The 15,000-nt window shown below is 49.2% G+C and overlaps 1 protein-coding gene across 1 annotated transcript in view; it reads left to right on the forward strand.

The window, feature by feature from the left end:
- The window catches only part of LOC106592563 (vacuolar protein sorting-associated protein 13B), a 104,612-nt gene that overhangs the window by 33,043 nt on the left and 56,569 nt on the right, over positions 1-15,000 (forward strand). Inside the window, exons 4-7 of the mRNA XM_045711276.1 lie at positions 344-515; positions 7,088-7,202; positions 11,710-11,854; positions 14,316-14,384. Of these exons, the coding sequence (XP_045567232.1) occupies positions 344-515; positions 7,088-7,202; positions 11,710-11,854; positions 14,316-14,384 (501 nt within the window). The remainder of the gene's footprint in view (positions 1-343; positions 516-7,087; positions 7,203-11,709; positions 11,855-14,315; positions 14,385-15,000) is intronic.

Here is a 15,000-nt window from a genome sequence, read left to right on the forward strand (position 1 = left end):
TTGGAGACGAGGGGACACGTCTCTGAACGTGTTGTTGTTGGAGACGAGGGGACACGTGACAAAACACTTAACTCATATCCGTCTTCGTTACCGACTGACAGAACAGAACAGAGAGGTTTCCCTGGTTAGGGACAGCGAGGAGGACAGAGACGGGTCTCATCAAGCAGCGTCCCTAACACATTCATCTACTCTGTTCACGACCTTGTCATTTCATAGGCTCCTGACCGACCAATCGAATGCTGTTGTTTTCCTGCAGCGTTGTGTCACATGACGCTGGGATCCCCGTGGCTGTGTCTCTCCTACTGCGTACCAGACATGTCCGTTGTTTTGTGTTTTCTCCCAGGGCGACTCTGTTCCGGCCGGTGACGACTCTCCGTTCTCCGCAGCGGTAACCTTAGAGCAGAAGACCAACAGTATAGGAGGCGCCAGCGGAAAGGTCAGCCTCTGGATGCAGTGGATGGTGACTAGAGTCACCGTCAAACTGTTCGCTCCCGACCCCAACGCCAAAAACACAGGTACCTGGTTCCCCTTCAAACACGTCACTAACGTCAAATACTCAAACTGAAGTAAATACTGTTTTAATGGGTTTATTTTGTTCACGATCCAACGATTCTTTTATGATTTACTTTAAAAAGTTAGATTTGTTAAATGGTAGATTTGTCTCACTCAGACCTGCTTCCATACAGGAGTCCTTCAAGTCTTACTGTAATCTTGGTGTCATTCAGTCTTACTGTAATCTTGATGTCATTCAGTCTTCCTGTAATCTTGGTGTCATTCAGTCTTCCTGTAATCTTGGTGTCATTCAGTCTTACTGTAATCTTGGTGTCATTCAGTCTTCCTGTAATCTTGGTGTCATTCAGTCTTACTGTAATCTTGGTGTCATTCAGTCTTACTGTAATCTTGGTGTCATTCAGTCTTCCTGTAATCTTGGTGTCATTCAGTCTTCCTGTAATCTTGGTGTCATTCAGTCTTACAGTAATCTTGGTGTCATTCAGTTTTACTGTAATCTTGGTGTCATTCAGTCTTACTGTAATCTTGGTGTCATTCAGTCTTCCTGTAATCTTGGTGTCATTCAGTCTTACTGTAATCTTGGTGTCATTCAGTCTTACTGTAATCTTGGTGTCATTCAGTCTTACTGTAATCTTGTTCATTGGATTTTGTCACTCCTGAGGAATGAAGTGTCTGGCGAGCCACCTTGGACTGCTGATCTAAACAGAAGAGTGTATCTGTGCCTGGGAGAGAGGAGAGGGGAGGGAGGGAAGAGAGGAGAGGGAGGGAGGGAGGGAGGGGAGAGAGAGGGGAGAGAGGAGAGGAGGGGAGAGAGGGAGGGGAGAGAGGAGAGGGAGGGGAGAGAGGGAGGGGAGGGAAGGGAGGGGAGAGAGGGGAGAGAGGAGAGGGAAGGGAGGGAGAGAGAGGGAGAGGAGAGGGAGAGGAGGGAGAGAGGGGAGAGAGGAGGGAGGGAAGGGAGGGGAGAGAGGGGAGAGAGGAGAGGGAAGGGAGGGAAGGGAGGGAGGGGAGAGAGAAAGAGGGAGGGGAGAGAGGGAGGAGGGAGAGGAGGGGGAGGGAGGGGAGAGAGGGAGGAGGGAGAGAGGGGGAGGGAGGGGAGAGAGGGAGGAGGGAGAGGAGGGGAGGGAGAGAGGGGAGGGAGGGAGAGGAGGGGAGAGAGGCAGGGAGGGAGAGGAGAGAGGGAGGGAGGGGAGGGAGAGAGAGAGAGGGAGGGAGGGAGGGAGGGAGGGAGGGAGAGAGAGAGAGAGGGGAGGGAGGGAGGGAGGGAGGGAGGGAGGGAGAGAGAGAGAGAGGGAGGGAGGGAGGGAGGGATGGGAGGGAGGGAGGGAGGGAGAGCATTAGTAAAGGGATGATTCTCTAGCCTCCTCCTCTCTGTAGATGTAGTGAGGGGATGAGAAGGTAGATGGAGGATTAAACATCTGTCATCCAGATCTATGGTGGAACGCTGGGAGGACACACACACACACACACACACACACACACACACACACACACACACACACACACACACACACACACACACACACACACACACACACACACACACACACACACACACACACACACACACACACACACACACACACACACACACACACACACACACACACACACACACACACACACACACACACACACACACACACACACACACACACACACACACACACACACACCACACACACACACACACACACACACACACACACACACACACACACACACACACACACACACACACACACACACACACACACACCACACACACACACACACACACACACACACACACACACACACACACACACACACACACACACACACACACACACACACACACACACACCACACACACACACACACACACACACACACACACACCACACACACACACACACACACACACACACCACACACACACACACACACACACACACACACACACACACACACACACACACACACACACACACACACACACACACACACACACACACACACACACACACACACACACACACACACACACACACACACACACACACACACACACACACACACACACACACACACACACACACACACACACACACACACACACACACACACACACACACACACACACACACACACACACACACACACACACACACACACACACACACACACACACACACCACACACACACACACACACACACACACACACACACACACACACACACACACACACACACACACACACACACACACACACACACACACACACACACACACACACACACACACACACACACACACACACACACCACACACACACACACACACACACACACACACACACACACACACACACACACACACACACACACACACACACACACACACACACACACCACACACACACACACACACACACACACACACACACACACACACACACACACACACACACACACACACACACACACACACCACACACACACATACACACACACCACACACACACACACACACCACACACACACACACACACACACACACACACACACACACACACACACACACACACACACACACACACACACACACACACACACACACACACACACACACCACACACACACACACACACACACACACACACACACACACACACACACACACACACACACACACACACACACACACACACACACACACACACACACACACACACACACACACCACACACACACACACACACACACACACACACACACACACACACACACACACACACACACACACACACACACACACACACACACACACACACACACACACACACACACACACACACACACACACACACACACCACACACACACACACACACACACACACACACACACACACACACACACACACACACACACACACACACACACACACACACACACACACACACACACACACACACACACACACCACACACACACACACACACACACACACACACACACACACACACACACACACACACACACACACACACACACACACACACACACACACACACACACACACACACACACACACACACACACACACACACACACACACACACACACACACACACACACACACACACACACACACACACACACACACACACACACCACACACACACACACACACACACACACACACACACACACACACACACACACACACACACACACACACACACACACACACACACACACACACACACACACACACACACACACACACACACACACACACACCACACCACACACACACACACACACACACACACACACACACACACACACACACACACACACACACACACACCACACACACACACACACACACACACACACACACACACACACACACACACACACACACACACACACACACACACACACACACACACACACACACACACACACACACACACACACACACACACACACACACCACACATACACACACACACACACCACACACACACACACACACACACACACACACACACACACACACACACACACACACACACACACACACACACACACACACACACACACACACACACACACACACACACACACACACCACACACACACACACACACACACACACACACACACACACACACACACACACACACACACACACACACACACACACCACACACACACACACACACACACACACACACACCACACACCGCACACACACACATAGACACACACACACACACACACACCGCACATACACACACACACACACACACACACACACACATACACACACACACACACACACACACACACACACACACACACACACACACCACACACCACACACACACACACACACACACAGACACACACACACACACAGACACACACAGACACACACACACAGAGATTACCACTGTATTGTTGGAGAACAGATGTTAATGCCCAGTGTGAGATACATTACTGCAGACAGATAATGCTGCTGTTGTGATCGTGAGGGATGTTTCCGTTTCAGTCGGACGTTTTGGTATGACACACTACGGCGAGTCGATGACCAATCATATTCACCTGAATGAAACCACAATGGACCAATGGATGCCAAGTCTTCCTGACTCACATTCAATTTCCTTAAATTCTTCACTCTTCACTTCTACTGAAGTCATTTACAGAATGTTTTTTCAGGGACAGGAAGACGAGGAGTGTTGTCTCTGTCCTGGGTGTCTGTTAGTGTGGAGAGAGTAGTCTTTACCCACTTAGTTTAGTTTGGGTTTTGTGTATGTTCAGACGGACGAACCAGCTGAGGTTCAAACCTTCGACCGTGTCCGAGGGAATGTGGTTTCACAATGGATATTGAAGATACTCAGGAGAGATGTACTGTTTGCCCGGGCTGGAAAACAAGCCCAGGAGGTTTTGGGATCTGAACCCATTGTCTTCGACTGGCTTTACTTCCATTTGACGTCGGGGTGTAACTTTGTGAGACAGATTGTGGCTGCAGGACCGAAGGTTCTTCCAGGTGAAATGACCTCGGGAATGGGGGGGGGTGGTTTTGTCTGAGACTGGGACAGAGCAGCAATGTGGAGGTCAGGGTTGACATCCCAGCCGAGTGAGGCTCACCGCGGGAGAGGAGAAACACCGCGGGAGGGTGAACCACCGCAGGAGGGTGAACCTCTGAAGGTTGAATGCATCTTTTGATGGAGCTGCGTCGTAGGGGAAACACCCTGGGGGTTAGATTGGACCTCTTCTCCTCCTGTAGCACAGTTCCTCCAGGTTTAGGGGAAAGGATCCTGTCCCCTGCAGGGGTGAAAGGTCGCTAACCCCTGTTTTTTAAAGATTTTGCGGATGAGCTAAAGGTGACCTGGGTTCCCCCTGATTCAGCCAGGCTGCTGCGACCAGGTTATGACCAGGTCATTCATGTAGAGGGAGGGGTTGGTCAGCAGGACACCGTGTGATGCTGTCAGGTTACTCTGCTCCATGGCGTCCGTGGGGGGGGAGTTTAGAGGTGACGGTGGAGGCTCAGCACCTCCTCTAGTTGAAGTCGTCATGGATTCCTGTATTTGGAGGAGATCCTTTCGTCTACAAGGTTGTTTGGCTCGGCTACGGAGTCCTTAAAGGCCCATTTTTAAGGAGAAAGGAAAGCAGAACGCAGCCATCACTGTTAACGACACATCGCGTTCTGTTACTACACGGTTCTCTGTCTACAACCAATCAGCCGAGCCCTTGGCTCTGCACCAACCAATCAGCCGACCCCCTTGGCTCTCCACCAACCAATCAGCCGACCCCCTTGGCTCTGCACCAACCAATCAGCCGACCCCCTTGGCTCTGCACCAACCAATCAGCCGACCCCTTGGCTCTGCACCAACCAATCAGCCGACCCCTTGGCTCTGCACCAACCAATCAGCCGACCCCCTTGGCTCTGCACCAACCAATCAGCCGACCCCTTGGCTCTGCACCAACCAATCAGCCGACCCCTTGGCTCTGCACCAACCAATCAGCCGACCCTGGCTCTGCACCAACCAATCAGCCGACCCCTTGGCTCTGCACCAACCAATCAGCCGACCCCCTTGGCTCTGCACCAACCAATCAGCCGACCCCCTTGGCTCTGCACCAACCAATCAGCCGACCCCTTGGCTCTGCCACATCGCCGCCCCTGTCCTGTCCAGTCCTGTCCTGCCTGTCCTGTCCTGTCCTGCCTGTCCTGTCCTGTCCTGTCCTGTCCTGTCCTGGGAAGCTTTGTTTGGGCTCAAGGTGCACTGAGGCGCACACACACGGACACACACACACACACACACACACACACGGACACACACGGACACACACGGACACACACACACCCTCTCATCAGGAGAGGCTGCAGGCGGATGGATACCTCATATCCTAAACAGGAAGCTAGCCTCCTGACTGAGCGTTGGAACCCAGCCCCTGGGCGCTTTGCAGCGGGGCGTTTTCACTGCAATGTTTGACAACACGCCACTTACCCCTCGTAGAAACCTCTGCTCTCTCACTCTCTCTCTCTCTCTCTCTCTCTCTCTGTCTCTCTCTCTCTCTCTGTCTCTCTCTTTCTCTCTCTCTCTGTCTCTCTCTGATAAATATATTCTGCTCTCTGTCTCTCTCTCTCTCCTCTGGCTTGGTAACCTGCTGTACAGCAGGACAGTGTGTCTATGGAGCTATCTGACCTGTGTCTGGACAGGGTTAGGGCCGCGCCCAGAGAAATCCACTAATCACAAACACACGTAGTCATATGCATGTCAGGCAACACACCCACATGATCTGTATCCCACTAATGTTCTCTCTCTGTCTCTCTCTGTCTCTCTCTTTCCCTCCCTTTCTCTCTGTCTCTCTCTCTCTCTCTCCCCTTCCTCTCTCTCTCTCTCTCCCCTCCCTCCCTCTCTCTCCTTCTCTCTCTCTCTCTCTCTGTCTTCTCTCTCTCCCCTCCCTCCCTCTCTCTCCTTTCTCTCTCTCTCTCTGTCTCTCTCCCTCCTCCCTCCCTCCCTCTCTCTCTCTCTGTCTCTCTCTCCCCTCCCCCTCTCTCCCTCTCTCCTCTCTCCAGAGATCTGTGTGATCAGTGAGGCTGAGGATATCAGTGCATCAGTGGATGTTCAGGATGTTTACACCAAGATCAAATGTAAAGTGGGCAGCTTCAACATGGACCAGTACCAGACCAGGTACAATACATCCAGATGTCTCCTGGTCCTCCTGGATCCTGACAGGACAGGCCGGCTCTCCCCTGTTCCTCTGTGTTCCTGTCTCTCTGTTCCTGTCTCTCTGTTCCTGTCTCTCTGTTCCTGTCTCTGTGTTCCTGTCTCTGTGTTCCTGTCTCTGTGTTCCTGTCTCTGTGTTCCTGTCTCTGTGTTCCTGTCTCTGTGTTCCTGTCTCTGTGTTCCTGTCTCTGTGTTCCTGTCTCTGTGTTCCTGTCTCTCTGTTCCTGTCTCTGTTCCTGTCTCTGTTCCTGTCTCTGTGTTCCTGTCTCTGTGTTCCTGTCTCTGTGTTCCTGTCTCTGTGTTCCTGTCTCTCTGTGCTCCTGTCTCTGTGTTCCTGTCTCTGTTCCTGTCTCTCTGTTCCTGTCTCTGTTCCTGTCTCTGTGTTCCTGTCTCTGTGTTCCTGTCTCTGTGTTCCTGTCTCTGTTCCTGTCTCTGTGTTCCTGTCTCTGTGTTCCTGTCTCTGTGTTCCTGTCTCTGTGTTCCTGTCTCTGTGTTCCTGTCTCTGTGTTCCTGTCTCTGTGTTCCTGTCTCTGTGTTCCTGTCTCTGTTCCTGTCTCTGTGTTCCTGTCTCTCTGTTCCTGTCTCTGTGTTCCTGTCTCTGTGTTCCTGTCTCTGTGTTCCTGTCTCTGTGTTCCTGTCTCTGTGTTCCTGTCTCTGTGTTCCTGTCTCTGTGTTCCTGTCTCTGTGTTCCTGTCTCTGTGTTCCTGTCTCTGTGTTCCTGTCTCTGTGTTCCTGTCTCTGTGTTCCTGTCTCTGTTCCTGTCTCTGTGTTCCTGTCTCTGTGTTCCTGTCTCTGTTCCTGTCTCTGTTCCTGTCTCTGTGTTCCTGTCTCTGTGTTCCTGTCTCTGTTCCTGTCTCTGTGTTCCTGTCTCGTGTTCCTGTCTCTGTGTTCCTGTCTCTGTGTTCCTGTCTCTGTGTTCCTGTCTCTGTGTTCCTGTCTCTGTGTTCCTGTCTCTGTGTTCCTGTCTCTGTGTTCCTGTCTCTGTTCCTGTCTCTGTGTTCCTGTCTCTGTGTTCCTGTCTCTGTGTTCCTGTCTCTGTGTTCCTGTCTCTGTGTTCCTGTCTCTGTGTTCCTGTCTCTGTTCCTGTCTCTGTGTTCCTGTCTCTGTGTTCCTGTCTCTGTGTTCCTGTCTCTGTGTTCCTGTCTCTGTGTTCCTGTCTCTGTGTTCCTGTCTCTGTGTTCCTGTCTCTGTGTTCCTGTCTCTGTGTTCCTGTCTCTGTGTTCCTGTCTCTGTGTTCCTGTCTCTGTGTTCCTGTCTCTGTGTTCCTGTCTCTGTGTTCCTGTCTCTGTGTTCCTGTCTCTGTGTTCCTGTCTCTGTGTTCCTGTCTCTGTGTTCCTGTCTCTGTGTTCCTGTCTCTGTGTTCCTGTCTCTGTGTTCCTGTCTCTGTGTTCCTGTCTCTGTGTTCCTGTCTCTGTGTTCCTGTCTCTGTGTTCCTGTCTCGTGTTCCTGTCTCTGTGTTCCTGTCTCTGTGTTCCTGTCTCTGTGTTCCTGTCTCTGTGTTCCTGTCTCTGTGTTCCTGTCTCTGTGTTCCTGTCTCTGTGTTCCTGTCTCTGTTCCTGTCTCTGTGTTCCTGTCTCTGTGTTCCTGTCTCTGTGTTCCTGTCTCTGTGTTCCTGTCTCTGTGTTCCTGTCTCTGTGTTCCTGTCTCTGTGTTCCTGTCTCTGTGTTCCTGTCTCTGTGTTCCTGTCTCTGTGTTCCTGTCTCTGTGTTCCTGTCTCTGTGTTCCTGTCTCTGTGTTCCTGTCTCTGTGTTCCTGTCTCTGTGTTCCTGTCTCTGTGTTCCTGTCTCTGTGTTCCTGTCTCTGTGTTCCTGTCTCTGTGTTCCTGTCTCTGTGTTCCTGTCTCTGTTCCTGTCTCTGTGTTCCTGTCTCTGTGTTCCTGTCTCTGTGTTCCTGTCTCTGTGTTCCTGTCTCTGTGTTCCTGTCTCTGTGTTCCTGTCTCTGTGTTCCTGTCTCTGTGTTCCTGTCTCTGTGTTCCTGTCTCTGTGTTCCTGTCTCTGTGTTCCTGTCTCTGTGTTCCTGTCTCTGTGTTCCTGTCTCTGTGTTCCTGTCTCTCTGTTCCTGTCTCTGTGTTCCTGTCTCTGTGTTCCTGTCTCTCTGTTCCTGTCTCTGTGTTCCTGTCTCTGTGTTCCTGTCTCTGTGTTCCTGTCTCTGTGTTCCTGTCTCTGTGTTCCTGTCTCTGTTCCTGTCTCTGTGTTCCTGTCTTTGTGTTCCTGTCTCTGTGTTCCTGTCTCTGTGTTCCTGTCTCTGTTCCTGTCTCTCTGTTCCTGTCTCTGTGTTCCTGTCTCTGTGCTCCTGAATGAGGAGAGGAGAGGGAATGAGGGGGAGGAGGGGAGGAGGGGAGAGGAGAGGAGGGGAGGGGGAATGGAGGGGAGGAGAGGAGAGGAAATGAGGGGAGAGGAGGGGAGAGGGAATGAGGGGAGGAGAGGAGAGGGGAGAAGAGGAGGGGAGAGGGAATGAGGGGAGAGAGGAGGGGGGAGAAGAGGAGGGGAGAGAGGAGGGTGGAGGGGAGAGAGGAGAGGGGAGAGGAGGGAATGAGGGGAGAGGAGAGGGGAGGGGAGAGGAGGGGAGACATGGGAGGGGAGGTTATGATGTCATGGGGTGAGATGTTGGGTTGAATTATCTGTCTTCATGGGTTCATCTTCAGTTCGTCTGGTTTCTAATCCACAGGTTGTCCTGTACAAAGTCATGTATCATAATGTACAGCTGTTATCCTGATCTGATCTGGCCCTGATCTGATCTGGCCCTGATCTGATCTGGTCCTCTTGGTTTCTGACGCTCCGTCGGTGTTTAAAGGCAGGGGTCAGGGTTTAAAGGCAGGGGTCAGGGGTCGGTGTTTAAAGGCAGGGGTCGGTGTTTAAAGGCAGGGGTCAGGGTTTAAAGGCAGGGGTCAGGGTTTAAAGGCAGGGGTCAGGGTTTAAAGGCAGGGGTCAGGGGTTTAAAGGCAGGGGTCAGGGGTCGGGGTTTAAAGGCAGGGGTCAGGGGTCAGGGTTTAAAGGCAGGGGTCAGGGTTTAAAGGCAGGGGTCGGGGTTTAAAGTCAGGGGTCGGGGTTTAAAGGCAGGGGTCGGGGTTTAAAGGCAGGGGTCGGGGTTTAAAGGCAGGGGTCGGGGTTTAAAGGCAGGGGTCGGGGTTTAAAGGCAGGGGCCAGGTGACGGTATATTAGGTACAGTGTGATGCTATGTGTTCCAGGTCCTGGCTGCAGGGCCAGGTGACGGTATATTAGGTACAGTGTGATGCTATGTGTTCCAGGGCCAGGTGACGGTATATTAGGTACAGTGTGATGCTATGTGTTCCAGGTCCTGGCTGCAGGGCCAGGTGACGGTATATTAGGTACAGTGTGATGCTATGTGTTCCAGGGCCTGGTGACGGTATATTAGGTACAGTGTGATGCTATGTGTTCTGGCTACAGGGCCTGGTGACGGTATATTAGGTACAGTGTGATGCTATGTGTTCCAGGTCCTGGCTACAGGGCCAGGTGACGGTATATTAGGTACAGTGTGATGCTATGTGTTCCAGGCCTGGTGACGGTATATTAGGTACAGTGTGATGCTATGTGTTCTGGCTCCAGGGCCTGGTGACGGTATATTAGGTACAGTGTGATGCTATGTGTTCCAGGCCTGGTGAGGGCTGCTGGCACTGTGGCCGTCATGAAGGCTTCATCCTACAGTCCAAGGACACAGCTGTGGTGAGGCCTTCGTCTCGAGCAGCCTAGCGCTGTTTTCTGCTCCCGACCCGACCGCCCAGATATATCTGCTCTTCTCTTAACCTAGCTAGACCAATGACATCTCTCCTCTGACCACAGGAGAGATGGGGGGACGACGACGACACAGAGACACACAGTTTAAACAACAACCTGTTTAACAGATGCAACAAGGTCATTAAAGGCCAGGAGGAGGTTTCCAGTTGTCTGTTGGTGTTGTGGGTCCGTCGGTCGGTCGGTCCGTCCTCCTCCTCCTCCTCATTCTCCTGTTGATCTGATCTGCTTTAATAATCTAATGGAATCAGGTTGAAACGGGGATGTTTCTGTGACACGGGGGCCCCCGGACCTCCTGTCCCGGGGTGATGATGTCACAGTGGTCTGGAGATGGTTTTGTGTTGTCACCTGCTGCCCAGTCTGTAACGTTGCACCCTTCTGAAGAGGAGCGGTGTTCTGTTACCTGCCCGCCGGGCCCGGCAGGAAGTGTGCCCGCCGGGCCCGGCAGGAAGTGTGCCCGCCGGGCCCGGCATAGTTGACAGCATAAGACCATCCCCTCAACGATCCTGATGCTTCCAGCTGAAGGACAGAAAACTCATTGATTTGTTTGGTTCTTCTCTTATTTTTGCCAAAAAAAATCTAATCATCACATCTCTTTTTAATCCAGTCTTAATGCTTTTTATTTCTTGACTTCTGTCCCCTCTCCTCCCTCCCTGTATCTCTCTCTCCTCCTCCTCTATCTCCCCCTCTCTGTGATTTTTCTCCCCCCCTCCCTCCAGTCCAGAGGAGGGGTCTGGTCTTGCAGTAGGCCGCTGTGGAGGAGTTGTCCTGTCTTGTACTGATAAGCTGAATAGACGCACAGTGTTGGTTCGACCCGTCAGCAAACAGGACTCCTTCAGCCACCTCTCTGGCTTCGTTCCGCCTGTAAGAAAACAGACAGCCTTCCTCTTCCTCTTTAGCTGACACACCTGAAAACAGACAGCCTTCCTCTTCCTCTTTCAGACCTGAGCTCTCATCAACCTTGGTCATAGTGGTTTAACGAGGATGACAAAATCTTCCCCTTGTAAAAGCAGAACTCTCCCGGTAACTTCCCATCATGCTTCAGTTTAGTGCACTACAGTGCCGTCCCAGAAGCCATCAGGTTCGAATATGGGACGTCACATACCGTAAAAAGACTCGGGCACTACTGAACTCTGTTTTAAACTCTCCTGTTTGCCCGTTCGTACGTAGTCACTACAATAAAGACTTTCAATAGTGGACTAAATAAACCTCAGATTGGCTTGGAGGTGATGGGGAACCACCTGTATTATAACTCAAGTTGCATGCTGGTCCTGAGGGTTAGAGGTTAAATCTCTCCTCCATAGATGGTTTCAAATTCACCTGTTGTTCATATATACACGATAGTTATAAAAACCTACACAATGGCCGTGAAGTATTAAACGGTTCTTAGTGATAACCATCTTATCGTCTAAGGTTGATGAAAGCCCAGCCCAAACTCTAGTGTTGTGGTGGAAAAGCGGGTCTACTTGTTCTTTGATAATCTTTTGATCTCTTAATCAATCACGCTGCTCTCTTCTTTGACCAATCTTTTCTTTAACTTTATTTTAAATCGAAATAAATATTTTTTTCAGACCGTAATGAATTTGTGCAAATGAGATTGTTAACAGTAGATAGTTGTTGCTTGTAAATCAGAGATTTATTATTTAACTTTTTTTGGAATTGAATTCCTTGTTGTTAAGAAGTACGGCCTCTGCAGAAGAAGCTTGGTATCCTCTACGGAGAAATACTGGTTTCATTTAGAGACTAGACAGATTGATGTGTTTTTAGCTTCAGCTAGGCTAATTACATCAGGCTGTTAGACAGTCACATACAGTACAGGTCTGGGATCAGTCACATACAGTACAGGTCTGGGATCAGTCACATACAGTACAGGCCTGGGATCAGTCACATACAGTACAGGTCTGGGATCAGTCACATAAAGTACAGGTCTGGGATCAGTCACATACAGTACAGGTCTGGGATCAGTCACATACAGTACAGGTCTGGGATCAGTCACATACAGTACAGGTCTGGGATCAGTCACATACAGTACAGGTCTGGGATCAGTCACATACAGTACAGGTCTGGGATCAGTCACATACAGTACAGGTCTGGGATCAGTCACATACAGTACAGGTCTGGGATCAGTCACATACAGTACAGGTCTGGGATCAGTCACATACAGTACAGGTCTGGGATCAGTCACATACAGTACAGGCCTGGGATCAGTCACATACAGTACAGGCCTGGGATCAGTCACATACAGTACAGGCCTGGGATCAGTCACATACAGTACAGGTCTGGGATCAGTCACATACAGTACAGGTCTGGGATCAGTCACATACAGTACAGGTCTGGGATCAGTCACATACAGTACAGGTCTGGGATCAGTCACATACAGTACAGGTCTGGGATCAGTCACATACAGTACAGGCCTGGGATCAGTCACATACAGTACAGGTCTGGGATCAGTCACATACAGTACAGGTCTGGGATCAGTCACATACAGTACAGGTCTGGGATCAGTCACATACAGTACAGGTCTGGGATCAGTCACATACAGTACAGGTCTGGGATCAGTCACATACAGTACAGGTCTGGGATCAGTCACATACAGTACAGGTCTGGGATCAGTCACATACAGTACAGGTCTGGGATCAGTCACATACAGTCCAGGCCTGGGATCAGTCACATACAGTACAGGTCTGGGATCAGTCACATACAGTACAGGCCTGGGATCAGTCACATACAGTACAGGTCTGGGATCAGTCACATACAGTACAGGCCTGGGATCAGTCACATACAGTACAGGTCTGGGATCAGTCACATACAGTACAGGTCTGGGATCAGTCACATACAGTACAGGCCTGGGATCAGTCACATACAGTACAGGTCTGGGATCAGTCACATACAGTACAGGTCTGGGATCAGTCACATACAGTACAGGTCTGGGATCAGTCACATACAGTACAGGCCTGGGATCAGTCACATACAGTACAGGCCTGGGATCAGTCACATACAGTACAGGCCTGGGATCAGTCACATACAGTACAGGCCTGGGATCAGTCACATACAGTACAGGCCTGGGATCAGTCACATACAGTACAGGCCTGGGATCAGTCACATACAGTACAGGTCTGGGATCAGTCACATACAGTACAGGCCTGGGATCAGTCACATACAGTACAGGTCTGGGATCAGTCACATACAGTACAGGTCTGGGATCAGTCACATACAGTAGTCCAGGAGGTTTAATGTGTCTCAGTTAGTGTTTATGTGGTGTCCCACTATGAATCTGTTGTCTCAGTCCTGTTGTCTTTGTCTCCTCCACCTCCACACCAATCAGACAGCAGCCAAGGTCCTGGAGGTTTCCTCTCACCAGCAGCACGGATTCCTGTCCATCACTTACACCCAGGTTACAATTATTATTACAATAGTTATTATTGTTGTTGTTTATGTTATTATGTATTCATTATTATTATTATTATTATTATTATTATTATTTATTCATTAGTATTATTATTATTATTTATTCATTAGTATTATTATTATTATTTATTCATTATTATTATTATTATTATTATTATTTAGTCATTATTATTATTATTTATTCATTATTATTATTTATTATTCTTATTTATTATTCTTATTATTCTTATTATTGTTTATTCATTATTATTAGTATTATTATAATTTATTCATTATTATTATTATTATTAGTAGTAGTAGTATGTATTATTATTATGTATTCATTAGTATTATTATTATTTATTCATTATTATTATTATTATGTATTTATTATTATTATTATTATTGTTTATTTATTATTATTATTTATTCATTATTATTATTATTATTATTGTTTATTCTTATTATTATTATTATTATTATTGTTTATTCATTATTATTAGTATTATTATAATTTATTCATTATTATTATTATTATTATTAGTAGTAGTAGTAGTATTATGTATTATTATTATGTATTCATTATTATTATAATAATTATTATTATTATATAGTAGTAGTAG

Source organism: Salmo salar, unplaced genomic scaffold (genome assembly GCF_905237065.1).
Source record: "Salmo salar unplaced genomic scaffold, Ssal_v3.1, whole genome shotgun sequence".
In the NCBI taxonomy this organism is placed as follows: Eukaryota; Metazoa; Chordata; class Actinopteri; order Salmoniformes; family Salmonidae; genus Salmo; species Salmo salar.